Genomic DNA, 23,835 nt, shown 5'->3' on the forward strand with positions numbered 1-23,835 from the left:
TGTTTGGGCTGCTTTGTCCAGCTGGTTGCATTCCCGTATTGAGAGTTCCCTCTCTGAAAAAACAGCTATTTCTTTTTACCCGTTCTGTGTGAAGGCCGGTTGGGAATTTACTAAGAGTGGGAACACACACACCCCTTAGCCTGGCTGCCATTTTGAGTTCCCTTCTGAGTTCAGAGAGGTTCAGTCCCACTGAGTTTTGGCGCGAACGCCATCTTGTTTCAGCGAGAGCACCTTCTTGTTTTGGCAGGAGCACCATACCATCTGGGAACGATTTATGGCTGGCCTCCGTGTCAGCGGGGTTAAGGGATTGGTTACAGGTGTGAGTGGTTGGCGGCGAGCGTGGGTGCTCGTGTGGCGGATAGGCACTGGTTCAGGTGATAGGGATGGGAGAATGGTCCTGCCATCCCTATGTGAAGGGTATTCTGTTAAAGGAATCCAGGGACTCAACTGGTTTGATCAACCCCTGAGAGGGGGTTGTGCCTGTGCCCGAGTCCAGGGGAGCATCTGGGGGGTGAACATAGTTTGTACCCGGCTTTTCGCCTACCTAGGTGTTCATCCTTGGCTGACCTATGCTGGTGCCCTGGGTCAGCGCTGCTTGCAAGGGTGCAGGGAGCTAGTCGAACCAGAGCCTATGCAACCACTCACTTTCTGTAATCAATAAAGCTGTGGCCTAAATTCTGCCAAAAACCAAACTAAAATTTGAGTCAAACGTGTCTTTATTTATGGGGGAGGTCTCTGGGTCTGAACACGCAACATGAGTGAGGGGGAGAGAGAAGAAAATGGCTCAGTTTATTGCAATAGTGTATGTTGGGACATGCTAACATGCCATGAGGAATAATATAATGAAATAATTAACAGTCTTTCAAGAGCCCACCAGATGCAAATTTGAACCCTTACTCTACCCCCTCTGTACGAGTCTCATTGCATCTTCTGGGTTTACCCCTAGAGGGGGTTCAGGCTTAATCAGTTCATGAGCACACAATAAGAATTGCTACTTTAGTTTGACACAACAATTGAAATGGCAACTGAAACATGTTAGGTGCTTTTCCAGTGCTTACGGTCTCTACTGCCTTTACAATTCCGAGGAGGATGTCGGGGTTGAAGTGCAAAAACCTCGGTGAGTCAAGCATCTGTGGACAAATGGCATGCAAAGAATTGAATCAGACACTACTGCTCTTGCAAATGCTGACAATAGGCTAGATGATGTGGGAATGAACTTTCCCTGTCATGTAAGCCCCAATTGTTGATCTTCTATGCTGGCTATTTGCCCACACAGGTAAGCAGTCATATAGTTGTATATATAGCTGAAGTTCCCACATGTGCCCACATGTGAATGGATCTGTCACAAAGACGCCAGCTAGCGTCCCTCCGAGGTGCGCACACTCTCACATCGGAATAGTTCACAGAGCAATTTTTAGCACATTCAACCATAAAAGCAAGATCAGCTCTGAACAAGTGATCCTTGAGATAACACACACCTTAAGCACACGTGTGAATGACTACATAAATAGTATTCTCTTGAGCGTTCATGAAACCTCCCTCCCTTTTGCATGCTCTCTCTCACACACACAGCTTTTGTGCCCCATGTCTGTAATCAGTGCTGTGCTGTCACCAGCAGTTAATCCTGGAAGAGACTGTTTAGTTTCAGTGCTTATTTTCAATGATGGCCAGAAGGGAAAGAACACACAAGTTACTGGGAACAAACATTACCATTTCAGATCAGCTTCTGCTTTGTTCTGTTTTTTTCCAGTTCATCAGTGGAGAGGGGAGAGAGAAAAAGGAAAGCACCACACAGTTACCTCCAGAACAAACCCACATTTGTATTCACATTCTTCTTCAATCCCCTACATTTCACCTCCCCACTTTGCTACTCTCCTGAATTCCAGGTGCTCAGTTCAGAACAGGGGACTTTTAACTACAGTATTTACGGCCTCCCCCATCCAATTTCACATGACCCAAGGACTCACCCACAGCTTATATAGAAGCTGACAATCTAATTGTTTGAAGGCTCTATATCCAAATGACCTATGGGATTAGCTAAATTGTAGAGGGCTGCAAACAGTACCAGTGGAGGCTCCTCTGTTGGGCAAAGTTTTGCTGCCAATCAATCAGTTCCTGGTAGCACAGAATTAAATGAAAAACTTTGATTGGAGACGTGTCCACATTTCCAGTGACTAAGAGGCCTCCTAGATGCTTCTACCCATCTCCTCTGCTTAGCCAATCAATGTACTTTACTTTTCTGTGTAAAAGACTAGGGTTTGTTTTTTTTACTAAAAAATAATGTTAAAAGGGGGGTGGTTGGCTTATTATACATGGGGGAAATCTCCCCCCATTTTCTTAATTTTGAGTCCCTTAATTTTGAGCATCTTATATTCCGTGTTATATGTTTCAGAGCACAATTCAAAGTGTTGGTGTTGACCTTTAAAGCCCTAAATCAGGCATCCCCAAACTGCGGCCCTCCAGGTGTTTTGGCCTACAACTCCTATGATCCCTAGCTAACAGGACCAGTGGTCGGGGAAGATGGGAATTGTAGCCCAAAACATCTGGAGGGCCAAAGTTTGGGGATGGCTGCCCTAAATGGCCTCAGCCCAGTATACCTGAAGGAGCGTCTCCATCCCCATCGTTCTACCCAGACACTGAGGTCCAGCTCTGAGGGCCTTCTGGCGGTTCCCTCGTTGCGAGAAGCCAAGTTACAGGGAACCAGGCAGAGGGCCTTCTCGGTAGTGGCACCCGCCCTGTGGAATGCCCTCCCATCAGATGTCAAAGAGAAAAACAACTACCAGACTTTTAGAAGACATCTGAAGGCAGCCCTGTTTAAGGAGGCTTTTAAACATTAGATTACTGTACATGTATTATTATTTTTCTGTTGGAAGCTGCCCAGAGTAGCTGGTGAAAGCCAGGCAGATGGGCGGGGTATAAATAATAAATTATATTATTATTATTAATTAATAATAATAATAATAATAATAATATTAAAATACGGTAATCACTATCAGCAGATCTCTCCCCAGTCTCCAGCTATTCTCTCCCCTAGAAATGATTTGATTACCGTATTGGCCCGAATATAAGATGCACTCGCAAATAAGCCACACCCTAAAAATTGAAGGGGCCAAACAAAAAACCACAATTCCAGGGCTGCTTCGGGGTGGGGGGTGGGGGTGTGCTGCTTTGCCAACGGCATAAGGTTGTGAATATAAGCCGCACTTTAACTGTCAGAGTTTTTTGGGGGGGAAGTGTGGCTTATATTCAGGCCAATACGGTAGGTGGTGGATTCTATTATCCTTTCCCTCCCTGTTTTTCTTTGCAAGAAGTCTTGGAGGATATTAAGCAAGCTGGAACAAAATAAACAGCAGGTGGGAGTGAGGTTGCCCACCATGTCAATCTGCCAACCAGAGCCATGCATTCTTCCTGCGGGTGTTCATCTTTCTAAGCCTGCATTGTGTATGTGGGACAGAGAGAGAAATAAATTTTCCTCACAGTTAGATTGTGTTGTATATGACTGTGATATAACGCTGTGACAGCAGATGGCGCTGTGGAGCCCCACCTTTCCCAACCGGATTTCCCTGTATGAGTTACAACGTGTTTAACTGAAACACTTCTTGGATGTCTAGAGCCAGCTTCTGTAGGAGAAAGAAGGCAGCCAAGCTTGCAGGAGGAGCAGCAGCAGCAGCAGCAGCAACGCGTGTATGTTAGCCTTTGCTTCCTTGCTAGAATCCTTAATTTCTCTCCATTCTGCCTTCCTCCAGCAAGTCTGCTCAGGTCCTCCCACCCACTTTCTTGGGATCTTTCTCTCTGATAGCATTTTCACTCCCCTCAATTTTCAAACATCACAGCTAAAGCTAAAAAGCACACCTCAGATTCTTTCCATGTTGTCTTAGGTTTAAAGTTTACCCCTCCCTCGTAGAGTTACAATGCCCAGCACCCTTACCAAACCACAGCTGCCACCTATTCCTCGGGGGAAGTTGTATGTTTTATGTATAGTGTGGATGTGACACTGCCAACTACAAACCACACTCTCAGTTTCCTCGGATAGACACATCCTGTATGCTTTTTTTAAATTTCCAATCCTCTTCTGTCTGATTTGGATCATTACATGAGCAGCCATTGGCCAGATCACATTCACATTCACTTCATTTGCTCAGTTGAAATATTCTGTGTTTGTTTTGTTTTTAGTATGTATTGTGTATAAAATAAACAAGCAAATGGCACTCTGAGGAGAGGAACTCTGTAGCTAAAACTCTCCCGGGCAGCATTAACAACCATGGGAGCCGTATCCTGCATGGAAGCAATAACTGACACTAATCACTAAACAGTCATCTTGTTCTCTGATACATTCAAGTCTCACTTACAGGACACACTCATCTCTTCCAGCCCCTTTTTTCTGGTTCATCTTGTTCCTGCTATACCTTTCCCTACAAATGACAGCCACTCTCCCACAGCTGTTTCCTGCTTGCCTTTCTCCCTGCCTCCCACTCCGGCAGTCCCTACGAAGACAAGAGCAGGATTTCACTGCCTCTGAGCCACATCTGTCACTGTGTCAGAAGGAGCACCTTTGTTAATGCGTTTGCTGGTTCAACACAGCTTCCCGCAGTTCTCAGGGAAGGTGTATCCCCCTCCCTGCACCCTCAGCTGTAGTGAAAATGTTATGCAAGCCTCAAGTGGAAGTGGGAGACGCCTGCAGCAGGAGGTGGGGGGGGGGAGGAACAACACATTTGTCCTCCTCCAGCCCATCCATCACTGCATCACAGGGCAAATGAGTTTCCTTCCTGGAAACGCCACACAGCTGTGGGCAGCAGAATAAGGTAGTCGTTCAGGGTCGGTAGAAGTGGCTGGGCTGCTACAGGGTGGGGAAGTGCAGGACTGAACTATCACCCCATGCTTGACTTAATCCACTGCGATACCGCACTTTCTTCAAAGCTTGAGGCAGCTGTCAAAATATAAAATCAGTAATAAACAGGCACAGCTGAGAGTGGATGGGGGGGGGGGTTTAGCACGATGCTCCCAAAAGCCAATCTAAAAAATGTGAGTTTTATACCTTCAATAGGTATAAAAACAAAACAGTAACCAGAAAGAAAGAATTTTTTTTTTTACAAAATAAAATGGATAATACATGCCCTTAACCGCCCTCCCCCCTATTTTCCTCTACTTCTCAACCTTCTCTATACTACACTATATATATATGTTCCTTTGGGTTTTTGTTTTTTTGGGGTTTTGTTTTTTTTGCAAACCTCTGCTTTTGGTTTTCCAGTCTCATAATTTGAGCCTTTAATTGACTGGAAGGAGATCAGAATTCTCTAAATAATGCTTAATATAATCTGTAAACAGTTTCCAATTTTTTCCCCCTCTCACTTTCCTTTATTCCTTTAACTTCCTCATATTTTTTCGCCATATTGTAATAGCTTAACAATTTAATTTGCCAATCCTCGTTTCTTGGTATTTTTTGGGACTTCCAATCTTTAGCAATAAGGAGTCTAGCTGCTACTGTTGCGTAGCTTATTATGCAGCGATCTTTAGCTTGGATATAAGTAAGCCATATTTCTTAAAGCTACAACAATCTCTGCTATCTCTCATTCCTCCAAAGGAACACAGAAATAGATCATGCCTATTTTAGAGTAACATTCCAGGTATAAAACAATACCCCACCTCTTCATCCATCAACCCAATTCCTTACAATCATGTAGCCCTTAAAACGGGTTGGTTGATGCCATCCTGGGGGATTTAACTAGGTATGCTTTATAGATAGATAAAGGTAAAGGGACCCCTGACCATTAGGTACTGTCATGACCGACTCTGGGGTTGCGGCGCTCATCTCGCGTTATTGGCCAAGGGAGCCGGCGTACAGCTTCCAGGTCATGTGGCCAGCATGACAAAGCCGCTTCTGGTGAAGCGGAGCAGCACACGAAAACGTCGTTTACTTTCCCGCTGTAGTGGTACCTATTTATTTACTTGCACTTTGACGTGCTTTCGAACTGCTAGGTTGGCAGGAGTTGGGACTGAGCAACGGGAGCTCACCCCGTCGCGGGGATTTGAACTGCCGACCTTCTGATCGGCAAGCCCTAGGCTCTGTGGTTTAACCCACATCGCCACCCGCACCCCAACTTTTTGGGAAGGTACAATGATCGCCCATGATGTTTTGTAAATGCAAAAGGATTACAAATTTCCTAGGGGAGGGAGGGGGAACTCGTGAACCTTCAGATATTCCTGAACTACAATCCTGGTTGTCCCTAGGCATTGATGGGCTGATGGGAGCTGGAGTCCAGCAATATCTGGAGAACCCGAATCACCATCTCTGTCCTAGGGAAAAGATGCTCATTATTATCCCTCAGGGGAAAGGCTGAAGGGGGAGAGTGGAAGAATATTTACCAGTCAGGTGTGTCAAGGTTGCCTGGGTAGGATTTTATTTATTTAGTTTGAACAGGACATGTTTCAACACATACATGGAGGATGATGGACAATTAATGCTTTTCCTACCTACCCGGGAAGATGGGAGAAAAAGATGTGAACTGGGATGTCAGAGGGTCGTCGTGGCTACTCTAGAGTAACTCCGCTTGAGTCCAGTTTGTCTTTAAAGACTTTTATTGTGCAAAGTAGTTACAGTGCAGAGACAGCGTAAAACATGACCTCTCATTCTGAATCAGAATCCAGCAATGGCGTATGTCTGTTATTACGCCAGCAAAGTAGTCGGGGCACCCCAAAACGCCTCCCCCTTGACCTGCGTCGCGGTGCTCTCCTTAACTCATGCGCTGGAAGGAGCGATGCCTTCTCAGTCTCCTCCCTGTCAAGGCGTTGGAAGGGCTCTCCAGCATCCTTGAGCCCTTGCCTGCATCTCTCTGCCCCTGAGCTTTCCCATGGTTCCGCATGCTGGCTTCTCTCTCCCTCCAAGTCTTTTCCCTCCCCCCTGGCTGCTTCAGACCCACTGCTGCTCCCTGTGCTTGGCGAGGTGGATGTTAGGATGATGGGGGCTGGCTCCCTGTAGTGAGTCACCCTTACATGGGAGATATTTTCCCTCTACTCAAAGCAGACATGGCCCATGGGGGTGTGGGGTGTCCATCCTGTGTCCACCCTGCAAGATGCTTGCAGTATGTGACAGGAAAGATGCTTTGCCGTGGAAATTCTAGGTCAGAGGTGGAGGAGCTACGGTCACCAGATGTTGGGCTCCACTGACCATCAGCCCCTAGCTCATGACCTATGACAGTAAACATCTGGAGGGCCACCACTTCCCCATTTCCTGTTGGACCAGAGAGCATTTTAAAAATAAATGCTATATATAAATAAAAGCAATTTATCATTGGGCTTTATCCTCAGTCACATATTTAAGAATTCACAGTGCAGCTCCCAGGACTGCACTAAACCTGCACAATATGGACTTTCTGTGGCATCTTGGTCTGAAGCAGGTTTCCTTGGAATACAGTCCTGCCACTTTTAATGAGACTTGTTTCATGCTGAACATGCTTGGAACCATCACATCTAAAGTACAGCAAACAGCATCCATGACTATTTTTTTCACCATACACTAGGGCCGGATTTAGGCCCTTTATATGTCCAGCTGTCCTTTGTCAACAACAAATTGTTGCTGTTTTTGGTGTTGAATATATGCTATATGGTAATTTATGGATTTTTTTCCCCTCAATGGCACCCCGAGCGAGCTAGGCTCAGCTTTCTGCAGCCACTATTTTAAGGGTTAAACTTTTAGCATTGTTATATAATTAATAATTTTCTTTTAAATCTTGTTCAAAGCGACTTTTATACATTATGCTCCCGGAAACTGTTTTTTCAAAGGGATCCGTTTTATTTTTACTTTATTCTTATTTTATTTTACTTCTAAGAGCTGGTCCTCGACCGTAATAATAAATAAACATGGACCTAATAGGTATCTAAAGCCATTTTATTTGTTTTTTATCTTATATTTTGGAAATGTACATCCAGGTTTTTTCCGCTTTATTTTTTTTTGGGGGGGGGCAGGAGAGTGGGGCCCTAAGCTATAGCTTGTTTAGCTTATACGTAAATCCGGCACTGCCATACACTCAGTACTGAAGTGTTTATTTAATTGTGAACATAGTCACAAAATGTGTTCCTCGAGTCTCTGTATGCCCTTCAAATCAACAAATCTTAAGGCACCACAGCAACAGAAGAACACATATTTTATAATGCGGAATTGGTCTGCTTGTTCTCCTGCCGGGAACTGTTCATGACTGTGATGCTCAAGGACAGTTCCAATTCTTCTTGTCTAGAGGCAGGAGCTGTGCACTTGATTCCCGCTCCCTCCCATTCCCCATCAGATATAAAAGCTCCGCTTCCAGACAGCAGCGCACAGAGCGCTAAACAGCAAAAGCTGCTGCTGGAGCTCCCTACTGCTTCTCTTTTCTGCACAAATTTAAACAGAGCATCTGCCTGCTTCCTCACCATGTGTCGGGGTTTAGCTTCCCTTCCTACAAGCTGCTTGGAAAGGTAAGAGGCTGGAAAATATTTGGGGCTCTTGGCAATCAACTGCCGAGTTGATAAATCAGGAGTGTGCTTTGCTTCAACATCTGTACTGATCAGGGTAACATTTGTGTACAACCATAGCTCATACTCCTATAGTATCTCCTAAAGAATGGAAAAACTTTTGTTAGTTAGATGAGCAAGATCTATCACTGGCAAGGGCAGGAAGTGTGTGTGTGTGGGGGTAATTAAAACAAACAAACAAACAAAATAACTGCATTTATCCTGAATTTCTGTTGCTCTTGTTGAGGGATGCTTCCTGGTCCATACCTACTTTTGCTGTCACTCAAAAGGAAGGCTTTTAAATGTTATAATGAAATCTTTGTCTCCAAACGATCACCTGTTTTTGCAATGCGGTTCTACAAGACACCTCTGCAAGCAACGCTCTGCATAATTAGCATTCCTGCCACACACCACCCAGAGGGGGGTGAGCTAAGAATAGAAAGTGGCGAGCCAGGCAGTCATCTACAAACTGTCGCAGTGATGCACCAAGCGGGGAGGCTGCAGACGCACTACAGCAGGCAGGCAGCTGTCATAAGAAATCTAGAAACGGGTGACCGTGTCCACATTGTTACGGCTAGCGCAGCAGCAAGTAAATCTGGGTCACTGGGAAGTGGTGCAAAGGAAGTTCAGGAGAGATGGTGCGGAAGAAACTCAGCTTTATGCTATTTTGAAGAAGGAATGTGACTGTTGTCAATTATTATTATTATTATTATTATTATTATTATTATTATTATTATTATTTCTGCCATTATTGATGTAACATTTTACTTAACCAAATAATAGTGTTCACAGTTTATAGTTTGACATTGGGGGAGACAACAAGAGGGGGAGGAAATGAAGAGAAATGAAGAGAAATCATAAATAGGATGTTCCTCTTGAGCTTAGTCGAAACAAAATAAAAAAATTCTTTCCAGTAGCACCTTAGAGACCACCTAAGTTTGTCATTGGTATGAGCTTTCGTGTGCATGCACACTTCTTCAGATACACTGAAACAGACCCTTATATTTAGTGAGAGGGTGGGGAGGGGTATTACTCAGAAGGGTTGGTGGGAATGGGTGATTGACTGATAGGTGTGGAAACCCGTTGATGACTGTTAACGACTGCAATTGGTCTTGCAGGAAAAAAACAAGGGGTGAGATGGCTAAAGATAGCTTTATCATGTATAATGAGATAAGCATCCAATGTCTTTATTCAGACCTGGTCTCTCCATGGTTTTAAGTTTGGTAATAAGTTGCAGTTCAGCAACTTTCCAGTCTATTTCTGAAATTCTTCTGTAATAAGACAGCTACTTTGAGATCTTGTATACAATGTCCTGGGAGATTGAAGTGTTCTCCTACTGGTTTCTCTGTCTTGTGATTCCTGATGTCAGATTTATGTCCATTTATCCTTTGGCGTAGGGTTTGGCCTGTTTGTCCAATATAGAGGGCTGAAGGGCACTGTTGGCATTTGATGGCATACACAATGTTAGAAGATGAGCAATTAAATAGTCTGGAGATGGTATGTTGGATGTTGTTGGTTGAGCATGACAATAGAGGGACCATACAGTGTGGACTGTCTACCTTAAAAGCAGCGCAATGAGCAATTTCAGTAGTGACCTTCTTGAGGCAGGGACCTATCCTTTCCCCTAGTAATTGTAGAAACTCTGGCTTACTGTATTATCCACCCAAGTGAAGCAGACATATCAGTCCTTTTAATAGCAAAGAAAGAATAATACTATTGCAGGCATGCTCTTCCTGGTTTCTATACTTTGTCTAAGAATGTGGGGTTGTTGGTTATTTTATACCTGTGAACAAACACTTTTTCCTGGAAAGTTTGAGGCATGTAAATAGAGACCTCTTTATGCACTGGTGACGGTGTTCATTCCCCAACCCCACCATAATCTATGGTCAAGCTGTTGTAGTGCTTTAAAGAGTCAGAGACAGTGGCACAGGAAAAACAGTGAATGTGTTAAATCTCTGGGCCTTAAATATTCCAGTTCTCTGACACATGCATTCAACAACATAGAGACTATCAGAGGGTGCATGAACAGGAAGAGCAATCTTGCAGGGAAACATAAGAGTAGAGGAAGCGACTAAAAGGACAGCAGATGCTCCAAACAGAAATGATTTAGTCTTTACAAAAAGTGGTTAACAAACAGTTCCATCTGCATGTTGTGTTATTCCAGTCCTTTTGCACCCGAAGAGCAGGTGTCACATAACAAAATGTACCAAACGAGTGAAGAAACTGTGTCCGTCAAAAATGGAGATCCTAGGTGACACATGCGTCCTACTGGAGAGCTTCCCTTGGGCATCTGGTTGGCCACTGTGCAAACAGAATTTTGGTTCATTTGTGTAACCTTTGGATCACTTGTTGGAGCCATAGCTGGGCACCATATGTGACAAACATGACGGACTTTCCAAGAGTCCCCTAGCACAGAGGACGAGGGATTAATGATGCTAGGGATGAAGAGAAGCTGTTACAAGAGGTTCCAGTTTATTAAACAGGAAGGGCACTAGCGAATCCTTTATGTTGTAAAGGTTACACAGTTCAGATATTAACCACTGAATTTGAAGGCTAAAAATAAGCTAGCTTTGCTGCCAGCCAGATCCCATTGTCCATAAAAGTGGAAACTAGGTGGGAAATAAAAACTCCTTTTAAAAAAAAGGGAACTCAGGGAAAGTTGTGTAGTCATGAAAGCATGCTTAAACACACAGAGCACGCACACACAATAAATATAATACACAATTGCCTGGAATCATTAGAGCAGTCGTTGAAGGACCAAATGGCCACCCATCTGTCAAAGATGATTAAATTACTTGCATGTGTAATCCTGCCTTGCCTTCTGCATTAATGGGAATTACAGCTTGATTAGGAATTCTACATTACTGAAATGCTTGCATGCCCTCACACAACAGAAATTAGTATTCTCTCTCTCTCTCTCTCTCTCTCCATCATATATCTCCTACATTTATTTGAACAGACATGCAACAACTCTTCTCTCCAGCCAGGGGCATAGGAAGGGGGGAGGTGGGGGTGGACTGTGCCGGGTGCCCTCACTGAGGGGGGTGACATTCAGTGCGCCACCTGCCCACGACTCCCAAGTCTACCCCGAGCCGTCGGGGTAAGGGGGGGAGCTGCACCGCCTTGCCTGCGGAATTCCCCCCTTTGCCCTTTATTTTGACAGCTTGGGGGAGGCTTGGGAGTTGCAAGCCGAAGGTCCACCATGGGTGGCTCCGCCCCTGTGAGCAGCTTGCTCAGCCCCTGGCTGCAGGGAGCGTGCATCTCTCTGGGCACCCAAGCGGCTATCCCGCACCTGGGAGGGCACCCTCCGAGCCACACACCCCTCGGGAGCACATCATGCCCCCCTCAGGAGTGCACCTGCTCTGGGCAGCACAGATCTATGCTCCGCTGCTGTCTCCAGCCCCTAAGGTCTCCAGCCCTCTGCAAAATTCACACCAAAACCCAACTGCCAGTTTGGACCCAGACATATGGTGGTTCTCGCTCAGAGCAGCTCTCTTCTTTTTAAGGAACACACACACTGCTGCCCCCTCGAGGCCACTTCTTGTTTTAGCTTAAAATTCATTTTGACATTCTTCCATTCCTCTCATTCTGCAGAGCAAAGGAATTCAAGACCCGCTTGGGGATCCTGCTTCATAAACCAGATCTGGGATATAAAATTGGGAACCTGAGCCGAAGCACAAAGCAGAGGTAAGTCATGTGCTGAAGGTAGCCTAAAAAAACCAAACTGCTCCAACCTAGAGCACTGTGGCTACTTAAGAGGGACCGGTGCTGAAAGGTGCAATAGAGCAGTGCAGCATTAAATAGATATCTTAGCTCCTAGGGAATTCAATGAGAGGGAGGAAACTAGCTATCTATGGAAGAAAACTGTTCTTCAACCATGACCTGCCCTCCTTAGTCTGAGTTGTTGCCATCCATCTGTCCCAAGTGACAATGGCATGCGCCTCTGGGCATGAGGTCAAACTGCTGTGTCAGTAGCACCAAGGTCACTTCCCCCAGGCACAAGCTTTGGCAGTGTGTCTGGAGGTCCTGGGCTGCCCAGACAACAAGACCTTACTGATGTGGTCCAAAGGAAAGCAGAGCAATACATTTAGCGCCAACTTGGCTGCAGAAGTTGCTGGAAGGAGGCGTACAAGGCGTCATCCAGCCATCTTAGGGATTCCACTCCAGATTTGTGTAGGGCTCACTCTTTAGCCTTTTCTTCTCCTGAAGATATCCCACAAGGCAGAGGAGGTTGAGGATCATAGTTTTCCTTCTCTTAGATGGACAATCTTCCCAGGTTGATGAGCCCCATCAGCCCCTCACTTTTCTTTTCAGCCTGTGCAGAAACCACCGCTCAATCCATGTAGTCTGAGTAAATTCCAGTAATCCAGTGTGGTGGCTTATGTGTTCTCAAGCTAGAAGCCAGCTTGTTCTCTGCAAGAACAGGGACCCATGTTTTCCCATACAGCTAACAAGAAATAGGAGAACTGAAGACCTTGCTTCAGCTGTTTTCTAAGGTGAAATTAAGAGACAGATACTTCCTTCTGCCTTGCCCCCCCCATAAGTGGTGATGAGGGTGTTCACTTTAGTTTATGATCTCTGGGCTTCTTGTCTTGTCTGGTTCTCTGCCTAAACTCTTCACCCCAACATTCCTATTGACACCACCATGATTTGAACATTCATTCTCCTCTCCAGATATGCCTTAGAAGAGGTGCTCGGATGGAATGAGTCTTTTGACCACCTCCTGAGAAGCAAAAGTGAGTACGTCTTTTCACAGTCCCCAACACGTCAAAGGGAACAGAGAGGTTTTCCAAAACTTGTTTTAGGAAAACAGATTCCTCCCCCTCATAGCTACCAAATGCAGGACTTGATTGTTCCTTCATAATTCCTTCAAGTGTGATATGTCCTACAGTGGGCTGTGCCTCAGGCAGGTTCACTTCTGGGTCAGATTAATGTGTGATTCAACATGCCCTTGAATGCAACGCTTGGTTTCCCCTGACTTTTTTTTTTAAAAAAACCCGAATACCAGCCACAGGCAGCTCCATTTCATATAAGGACTACAGTATGCGGGGAGGCGTTTAACTCCCCCTCCCCCCAATGTGCCATTTCCACACTGCATATCTCCCCACACATTCCCAATCCAAGCTGCTAGATCCTGCAGCTAGAGAACAGATGCTATATATTCCTGCGCATAAGACTACTTTTTAACCCAGGAAAATCTTCTCAAAAGTCGGGGGTCGTCTTATACGCCGGGTCGTATTTCTTATACGGCGGGTATATCCCAAACTCTATATTTTAACTGGAAAAGTTGGGGGTTGTCTTAGACGCCCAGTTGTCTTATACACCGGAATATACGGTAAATGACACAGAGCAGAGAGCGCTCTTTTAAACAACAATTCAATCCTCTGATAAGGCCCGGTGGTGGTTTAAATGCCTATACAGTGGAACCTCGGTTTATGAACACCTCGGTTTACGAATTTTCAGTTTACAAACGCTGCGGACCCATCTGGAACGGATTAATCCACTTTCCATTACTTTCAATGGGAAAGTTCGCTTCAGTTTATGAACGCTTCAGTTTAAGTACTCCGCGGACCCGTCTGGAATGGATTAATCCACTTTCCATTACTTTCAATGGGAAAGTTCGCTTCAGTTTATGAATGCTTCAGTTTATGAACAGACTTCTGGAACCAATTGTGTTCATAAACCGAGGTACCACTGTATACACTATAGAAAAGATAGTTGCCTATCAGTTTGCTCCAAACCTGCTGATTTGGATATATTTATAAAATATTCCCTGCCCATGCCCCAGTTCTCCCAAAATAATTTTTCTACCAATGTTCTGACCCTTGTTCCGCACAAGAGCTTTATTTCTATGTCTTTTCTTTCTCAATTTTTTTTTAGAAAATAAAAATCCCATAGCATTGTGTATATGTCTGTAAGGAAAAGTGCATCCTTCTGTTCTGTTCTCTTCCCTCGCCTTCCAAACTGAACATTCCCTGTCCTCCTTCACAGGTGGGGTGGTAGCATTTCATGGCTTCCTCAAAACAGAGTTCAGTGAAGAGAACCTGGAGTTCTGGCTGGCCTGTGAGGAGTATAAGAAAACCCACTCAAAAGCCAAACTAGCAGCCAGAGCCAACAGGATCTTTGAAGATTTTGTTCAAAATGAGGCCCCCAAAGAGGTGAGTAAAATTTCTCAGTATGATGCTATCCTTTTTTTAAAACAACAACAACACTACTGCATTTGCATCCTATATTTCCTCTAAGGTGCTCAAGACAGTATACATGTTTCCTTCCCCACACCCTCTCTATTTTATCCTCACAAGGAGCTTGTGAAGTAGGATAGACTGAGATTTGCTGCTTGAAGCAAAATGCCTGGCGGCCACCCCCTGACCGTTGCCCCCCTTGCCACCACTGCAGTCTTGCCTCGGGATGTGGGGGGTGGGGGTGGCATGAGGCTCTGCAATGACTGTTCCTAGAGGAATTTTTTTATTTTTATTTGTTAAATTTGTACACCGTCCTATGTCTGTAGATAAACCTTCACCGCCAGGAGGGAGGGGTGAGGCTCTGCAGGAAGCAAATCTGCCCCCTCCCTGGAGTCTACTGCTGCACTGAGGCAACTGCCTCACTTTGCTTCATGGGCCAGCCGGCCGGCCTGCAGCTGATCCCAAGTCACCCTGGGAGGGTTGTGGGTGGGTCTCCTTCCCAGTCCTCCTTCCATCCTCTTAACTGCTTCACATTGGCTCTGCTAGAATGCATGCAATACCTGTTGCTTTTAAATTCCTCCCTGTTAAGAAACATATTGGCATAGAATTAATTGCTCCTGTGTTCCTTACAGGTGAACCTTGACCACGAAACCAGAGAGGCGACCAGGAGGAACCTCACCATTGCCAATTCTGCTTGCTTTGAAGAAGCCCAAGCGAAAACTCACACCTTGATGGAGAAGGACTCCTATCCCAGATTTCTGAAATCTGCCTATTACAGGGACCTGACAGAGCAAGCGACCAGCCACAGGACAGGCAAGCCCGCACACACCTGAACCTGCACGTTGTCACTGCTAGGACTTGTCTTGGGGGAACAGAGACAAAGAATGAACCAGGAGAGGCAGGAGCCTCAGAGGGAGGTGATAAGAGCTTTCTAGTGGTGGAGTTTGGGCTGGGCCTTTACATTGGCCAGGATGCCTGGGACCCCGTATGCTTCCATGCACCCAGAAGCTCTACCCAAAAAAAAGGCCGTCCCTGGCATCTGGGGAGGGCAGAAAACAGGCGTTGATGTGAAAAGCGCCAGAGAAAATTGTGTAAGAAAGAAGCTGCACTCCAAGCAGAACGAAGAAAGCAGAAGGGAAGGCGAGAATTGAGGGACAAAGAACTAGGAAGGTTGAATTCCTCTCTTAAACTGTTTATCATCCTCGTGTTCAATGTTATGCACCTGTGCATCCATCCAAATGCATCAGTCTTTATCTGCTTTCAGAATCCAGTATCTGCACTTGCAAAACACAGACTACAAACTGTATATAGCACACAGGGGTTTGAAATCTCCAGCTACTGCATGGCAGTTCCAGAAGCACACAGCTCTCTGCATGTTTGTACACCAAACAGCTGAACAGTCAAGACTTAGCATCCTTAACTTTGCATTTGTCGCTTTGCATTTGTAGCCAGAGGAAAGCTGTATCAGCTTTGATCCAACTGCTTATCTGCCTTCTGCCATGATGGGCAAATTTACTTCCGGTGACATCTGCAGAAGCCAATGAACTCTGTGTAGTGTGCCTCTCTGAACATTATAAGCAACCTTGGATGATATGCCCCATTTTTTAACTGTTTCCCATTTATTGTTAATTATTATAGTTATTATTATTAATAATTTATTTAGATAGGGCATTTAATGAGCACAGCACTTTAGACACAGGTACTACAGACAAGTCATTGCAGCAAGGGGCCTGCAACTGATATCTCCGCTGATTTCACAACACCTATAAGGCTACATTGACAGGTGGCATCAACAGAGAGGGAAAGAAAAAGAGAGAGTGGGAAACAAGACTAGATTGGCCTTGCAAATATAAGTCTGTAAAAGTTATTAATTCCTCACCCCTCCATAAAAAAAAAATCTACTACCTTGGTGGTCCAAACAAAATGTGTTATAGAACATTCTATGGCTGTTTACTTGAAAGAAAGTCCTACTTTTTTAAATGGGACTTAAAATAAGTGTGCATATGTATAGGTTTGCAGTATCAATCATGTGCAGCACATTTGACAGCTTGAAGGGGGGGGGACTTTCTAGTGAACAACCCCTTCCCTGCCGGAACATTATTTTCTTTTATAAATTTTATTTTTTGCATTTTCAATTTTACATAGAATAAACAAAAAATACACACTCAAATAAAAACATAAAATCCCCTTTGACTTTGCTCCCCCTTTGTGAATCCTCATAAGATTTTCCCTCTGCATCTCTTCTGTAACTCTATTCTTATAAGTCCTTTATCAATCCATAGTTCAAATTTTTACTACAAGTTTTCTGTCAGTCCTACCAATGAATTGTAATTGTTTACAATAGTTTTTAAAATAAATTATATACTTTCCCCATTCCTTATTAAAATCAGCCTCTTCCTGGTTTCTCATTCATCCTGTAAGTTTTGCCATCTTGGCATAGTTCATCAATTTTAATCTGCCATTCTTCCTTGGTCAGAGTTGTACCATCTTTCCATCTCTGGGCTACCAGAATCCTTGCAGCTGTGGTCACGTACATAAATAATTTCATCTGGTCCTTCAGAATCTCAGCACCTAAAATTCCTAAAAGAAAAGCTTCTGGTCTCTTAAGAAAAGTTATTTTCAGCATTTTTTTCAGGTCATTATATATCATTTCCCAGAAGTCTTTTACCACCTTACATGACCACCATATATGATAAAAGGTACCCTCCTTCTCTTTGCATTTCCAGCATGTTTTAGACTTTGATTGTACATTTTAGCTAGTTAACTAGGAGTTAAATACCACCAATACATTATTTTCATATAATTTTCCTTCAGAGTGTAACATGCTGTAAATTTTAAACTTGTCCATAATCTCTCCCACACTGCTAACTCAATATTGTACCCCAAATCCTTCACCCAGTGAATCATCATGGATTTGACCTGTTCATCTTTTGTTTGCCAATATTATTCTTACTCATAATCACAGGTGACCAGGTGACTAGGTATTCGTAGCCCTTGACCAAAATGCAATCAGAGAAAGTTTAAAGGCCCAGCAGGGATGAAAAGCTGTCTGATTCACAAGCGACTTACTGTACTGCAGACCAGTCTCATTTAAAATCTGAAAATAGAATAAATGGAGATTATTTGGGGAATATTAAAACACTGTTCATTTGTAGCCTCATCTCCAGTGCAAGACCTGTTGAAACTGATAGAAATTGTGCATGTCCTTGTGGAACTTCCAATATTTCTGTAGGGCTATATGCAGTGAATTGTGCCTGTAGACTGGCAGTGGGTTTGGAGGAAGGACATTTTGAAAAAGGAGACAAGGAAAAACCTGGTAAATGAAGAATGATGTGAATGGGCAAACAAAGGCAAAGTCTGCTGCTAAAGCAGCATACACAGAACAGAGATAAATGTTATGCAAGTTAGTAGGCCCAGTGTAACTTAGTGTAAGTGACTTGATTTCTGAGAGAGAGGAACAGCATATAATAAAATGGCAGGTGGGTGCAAGAGTGGCCCTGTCATTCAACAGGGTAGACACTATGAGATTTTACTGGTCCAACTTGTGTAATGGATAGACAGGATCCTGGATTACAACTGAGAAGGGGCGCAGGCTCACAGTCATTGAATCCCTGCTCATTTGTACTTTCATGCATCTTGTAATGTACACCAGCTAGGATTGTACGCGAAAGATCATGATGGCAGCAACAGAATGTGCCACACCTGGCTGAACAATTGTACGCCAGGAAGTTTTTTAGAATCAGCCCTGACACCCTGCCTTGCTCATTTGACAAACTGTGAAATACCAAGCAGAGTATTTGTTCACAACAGAAACCTGTACTTATGTGAATTAAGTACCGGAAGTGGCTGAGAAAATAAACAGTCAAACTGCAACTACTGAGCAATTTACAGTGCTGTTTCAGACTGGCTCATAAATGCATGTTCAACACTCATTGATAAGTGGCTGAGCCCCATAGATTAATTACCGCAGATATGTGGTTCATGTCATCTGGTCTTAACTGAAACACAGCGCTTTTCAATGAAATTTGTTTCCGTGATTATTATTACTGTGATTATGTCAGGGGTTTGGATACTGTGGCACTTTCACTCCATCCCCCCCAGCATGCACAAGAGTAAGGGATTGTGGGAACTGTGGTTCAGCAACGTCTAAGGGCCACAGGCTCCCCATCCCTGCAATATGTGGTTAAGAGCCTCCGAGTAATCCAACTTGCAAGATCAAGTGGTGTACATGAATGAGTGAACCAGCCTTTCATTTTCCGAGGTCTTCAGCATGCAGAGCTTGAAATATGTATCTTTGAGATTTGTCAACACTTGTCAACGCTTCAGAACAAGACTCCAAGGCTGCAACTACCCTTGACCTGGGGTGCTCTGTGCCTGTTTCCCAGCAGTGGTTATTAAACAAGTGTTCTGCTGCTGCTAGTAAAGCTTTTCAAATACCACTAAGACCAGTTGATGCTTTTCTTTCATTTATCCACAAGCAACATTTCCCAGAGCGGATGCACCCTGAGCCAATAGCAAAAGCCTCTTGCACGCTGCCACTCATTCAGCAGAGACCATAATCCTGAGGTTCTTACTCTGGTTTTGATTAACCTTATTCAGACAAACTCCTGTTGACTTCTGTGAAGTGTTGTCTGAAAAAGGAGACATGATGCAGTTTTCATTCTGAAGTCTATGGTTAAAACCTCCCTCCATGGACTTCACTGGTGAAAGAACAGTATATATATATAAAGTTATATAAGCCAAACCATGTTTACACAATCTTTTCTTTTTTAAAAACAACAACAACCACAATGCTATTTTTGTGGGTATACTCGGGTTAACTCTTTACTGCTGCAGTGTTTGCATGCCATTGTGATTTAACCATCGATCTGACTGCATGCCAAAATAAACATTTTCCAGCAGCAAAGGTGGGTGAAGGATATTAATTTGAAAAATGTGCTCTACTCAATTCTTTCCATTATTCTGTTTTGCACAGCTGCCACGCTGCCTCTTTATTGTTGGTTTTCTTGGTAAGTTCTACAAAATATAAAACATTTCTTAATGCTGAACCACAGCTGAGAAATTGTGAGGTGCCTGTCTAGTGGTAGGTGGTTCCACCAGCAAACCAGCAATGAAGTGACCATGCCTTTGCAGCCCAGTTTAAAACCTCAGGATGAAATGTACTTTCTTATTGCTGAAGGTAGCCTGGCCAGAAGTCTAAGAGAAGATGGACTGGAATCCTCCCCAAGGCCAGAGCTGCTTTAATATTTACTATTTATTTACAACTGGAATTTGTTCTGGTTCTTTCAGTGTGAATGACTGATATACTATGTTGTGGATTCAAGAATATTATAATGTTGTTGTTATAGTATTATTTGAAAATAAATCAGTTACAAAACCAGTGCAATGGAAATCTGTTTCATATTGGCCAGGGAGGAGGAAGCGGTGGGAGGAAAGGGGGGTGGGAGAGGACAGCATCTGCATGGTGTAATTTGGTAGGAACATTTATTTAAACATAAATAAAACTAATATTCACTGTATTTCAGAGTAAGGAAAGCTGGTTGTTTATTGATGGAACACACTGAGCATAAACCGAAAGTAATTGGTGACGGGATGGGAAGTCTAAGGGTGAATCCTTTAGCTCCTGTCCATTATAGTAGTCATACATCATGTTACGTCCGCTTCAGGATACGTTTTTTCGGCATACAGACACGCCGAACCTGGAAGTCCCAGAACAGGTTACTTCCGGGTTCGGTGCTCTCGCATGTGCAGAAGCGCCGAATTACGGTCACACGTCTGCGCAGACATGACACTTCAGGATGCGGCCTTTTCAGGTTGTGAACGGGCTCCGGAACGGATCCCGTTCGCAACCAGAGGTACCACTGTATTGCACAGATTACCGAAAAGCCTACTTGTCACTGCTTTTAGACTGCACTGTAACCCTACCATGTGTTTTTTAGAAAGGAAGGTGCATCCTTTGTACAATGACTAGTGGAGACCCTATGAATGGAAAAACCCAACCCGACTCTAAACGTTGTGCATAATACAACTATGTACAAATCTAAGAAAACACAACAGACTTTGATATTGTTGTGGGTTTGCAGGGGGCTAGGATCCCCTAAACTTCCTGGGTGCCAGGTTCTCCCCATAATATCTGAAGTTAGTAAAGCTGGGGTTTGAAGTCAGAAGCTTTGCATAGAGAGGCGGATCAGGTGATGGCAGAGTCATTACCCTGACAAAAGGTGAAACATGTAGCATCAGACAAGAAAGGGGGAGGCTATCAGGATTACAGGGAGCATGATGTCACCACAGGAAAAAGTGTTAGGATCTCGCAAGTAGGACCCTGGTAGAGACACATGGTGACCGGCATCTTCTCTCCCTCCTGGTTGATCGTTCGGGAGCTTCAAAAGCTTTCTCCAACCTGAACATCACAGCGACTGATACCAACTGACATCAGCACACTTATGGATCCACAGAGTTTGTGCAATTGCGTAACAGATCTCAGCAACTCAGCATTTGGCTAATCTATGTTTATTTACATATAAACACACACGGAGCACTGCAACATGGCTCCCTCTCTCTCTAGCATCAGACAGCAAAGAGAATGAACAAAGGACAATAGTCCCACTTCACGGAACACAGTAACACAAACATCCTGTTTCCTTCACATCCAACACTGTGGAATGAAAACATACACTGTCATGTGATGGACAACAATCCCATGAATGCAAACATGGGGAATGAATCTTCAACAGTCACCAGAGGAAAAAGTGCTTTTTGCAAGATGCTTTGAAAGGGAAGGTGGTGGAAGCAGAAGAGTAGTAGCAGTAGTAGTACCGGTAGTAGTAAAGGTAAAGGTACCCCTGACCATTAGATCCAGTTGCAGACGACTCTGGGGTTGCGGTGCTCATCTCGCTTTACTGGCCGAGGGAGCTGGCGTACAGCATGACTAAGCCGCTTCTGGCGAACCAGAACAGCGCACAGAAACGCTGTTTACCTTCCCGCCGGAGCAATACCTATTTATCTATTTTCACTTTGATGTGCTTTCGAACTGCTAGGTTGGCAGGAGCAGGGGCCGAGCAACGGGAGCTCACCCTGTCGCAGGGATTCGAACTGCCAACCTTCTGATTGGCAAGCCCTAGGCTCTGTGGTTTAGACCACAGCGACACCTGCGTCCCTAGTAGTAGTAGTAGTAATAGTAATTAATTGAATTTATATACCTGAAGGTCTCAGGGTGGTTCACAGAAAAGTTCAACATAAAAAGCACAATATATATAATCAAAATAAAAACAACAACCCACCCCCAAAGAGCCACATTTTAAAACGGCATAGGAATTGTTTTCTGCAAGGGCTTTCTGGGAAGAAGGAGCAGGCTGGAGGAGATGCACTGAGAGACTGGGGTCGGCGGCATGGCTGTATTCTGCCTTGGATCCCAGCTTGCTGAAGTGATGAGGGGAGCAATGGGGGACAACCCCCTCCACTGAAGTCTTTAGGTGTAAATATGCGAAGAATAAACCCTATTTCATAATGACACTAGTCTCTGTTGTGCCTTGTTTCCCAATGGAAACATGACCCTCAGTGAGTACCTGGAACGCCCTGGAATCTTGCTGCTGCTCAAATATTAAGAGGACCCAATCCCACTCTTAAGCAAGATTATTAAGTAATGGTGACGTGTCCTCCATTGTGATGTCCTCCAGCTAGGTGACTTGGCAGAGAGCTTTGGGAAGATAGTTTAGTCCAAGTGACAGCAGGCAGTTGGTGACAAACCAAATATGTTTCCAGAGGGATTGAAGAGACGCTCTTCTTCTCAAGTGTAAGTAGGATTTCTAATTCTTTCTGCATTCTGCTTCTTTCACTATCCTACAAGATTTAGAAACACAGGGACCATATCATGGTTAGATTATTTTTTTAAAGATTGTCCTCAGGGCTACCTTAGATGCTTCTTACCTCCTTCCTTGTGGGCATTATCACAATAGCACCTCCCAGTTTGGGCAAAACAGAGCTTTGGATTGAACAGAGCAAACTTGGACCCCAATAATGAGTCAAATCAGTGTGACACAAAGCAGGCCCAAAAGAGACCGGGCTGCTCCCAAACACTAAAGATACAAGGTGAATCATGCGGTTGCTACACACACCTAACAAATAAATAGAATGGTTCACGTTTAGGGAACTCAAGGTTTGGAGGAGACGGCCATGCTTCTGGTTCCACCTTTGACGTCCTACTCCTGTGCTAGCTCCTCCCTCCCAAAAGCCATGCATTGAACACAGAAGCCTGCAAAGAAACCAAGACATATGTGCAGTTTCTAGGGGGGCATGTGATCAAGAAACTGTTAAGGATTATGTTCTAATTTCCTTAAATGGGAATGTTTGCTTATGTTGAATTGCTGTGTATTTTTAGCATGGATTTTTTTCCTTGGGTAGAGAGGCGTTTCATTTTCTTGTGACTGTTCTTCAAATAACTGTCGTTTTTTGACTGTTTTCTTCTTCTGTGTGTGGGTGGGGGGGGAAATAATGGATGCTTAGAGAGACTTAGTTCTCAAGATACTGTTGAGGACAGTGTGTGTCAGTGTGGTCTGTCTTGGGTGAAGCAGACAGAGGAAGATCCCTAAATGTTAATAGGGAGAAACCTGTGCTCTCTATAAGGAACAAAGTGAATAAGCATGAGATTGTAGATTTGTTCTTTTCTGTTATAGTAAACTTCCTTTGAATATAAAGAGACTGGACATTGTATATCATCAAAATTCTTTTTATATACACAACAGAAACTGCAGGTGTCTTGATAGCGTTGAGCCCTGATGCACAAGGAGCTGCTCATGCCTCAGGGCTTTTCTGCAGATCAATGCATGGTGCACTAAGAATGGAGGGTCCAGCTTCCAGAGCAATGCAGTGTTGGGTGCACAGTGCTTCTCCTTCAGGCTGTGATAGTTTTACACATGAACAACACGTGGAGAGCCAAGGTCTCACAGGTTAAGGCAGGAGGTGAAGTTTGCTGTGTTATTTTAAAATATTTACTTGGAGTGGTATCCATCAATAGTCATTCTCTCGGTACACCAGTTGAAATCAAAAGGAAAGACTTAGATCCATTACATTCAATGAATCTACAGTCAATAGGGCTTGAAATTTGGATGTAATTTGGTAGGGACATTTGTTAAACACAAATTAAACTAATATTAACTGTATTGCAGAGTAA

The 23,835-nt window shown here is 44.1% G+C and overlaps 1 protein-coding gene across 1 annotated transcript; it reads left to right on the plus strand.

Annotated features, from left to right (window-relative positions):
- Nucleotides 1-8,329: 8,329 nt before the first annotated feature.
- RGS16 (regulator of G protein signaling 16) lies at nt 8,330-16,970 on the plus strand. The gene is made up of 5 exons (XM_035123009.2): nt 8,330-8,448; nt 12,079-12,171; nt 13,159-13,220; nt 14,476-14,642; nt 15,299-16,970. The coding sequence occupies exons 1-5, from the start codon at nt 8,405-8,407 to the stop codon at nt 15,497-15,499; spliced, it is 567 nt and encodes a 188-aa protein (XP_034978900.1). The 5' UTR covers nt 8,330-8,404; the 3' UTR covers nt 15,500-16,970.
- Nucleotides 16,971-23,835: the final 6,865 nt, after the last annotated feature.

This window comes from Zootoca vivipara, chromosome 7, assembly GCF_963506605.1.
Source record: "Zootoca vivipara chromosome 7, rZooViv1.1, whole genome shotgun sequence".
Taxonomy (NCBI): domain Eukaryota; kingdom Metazoa; phylum Chordata; class Lepidosauria; order Squamata; family Lacertidae; genus Zootoca; species Zootoca vivipara.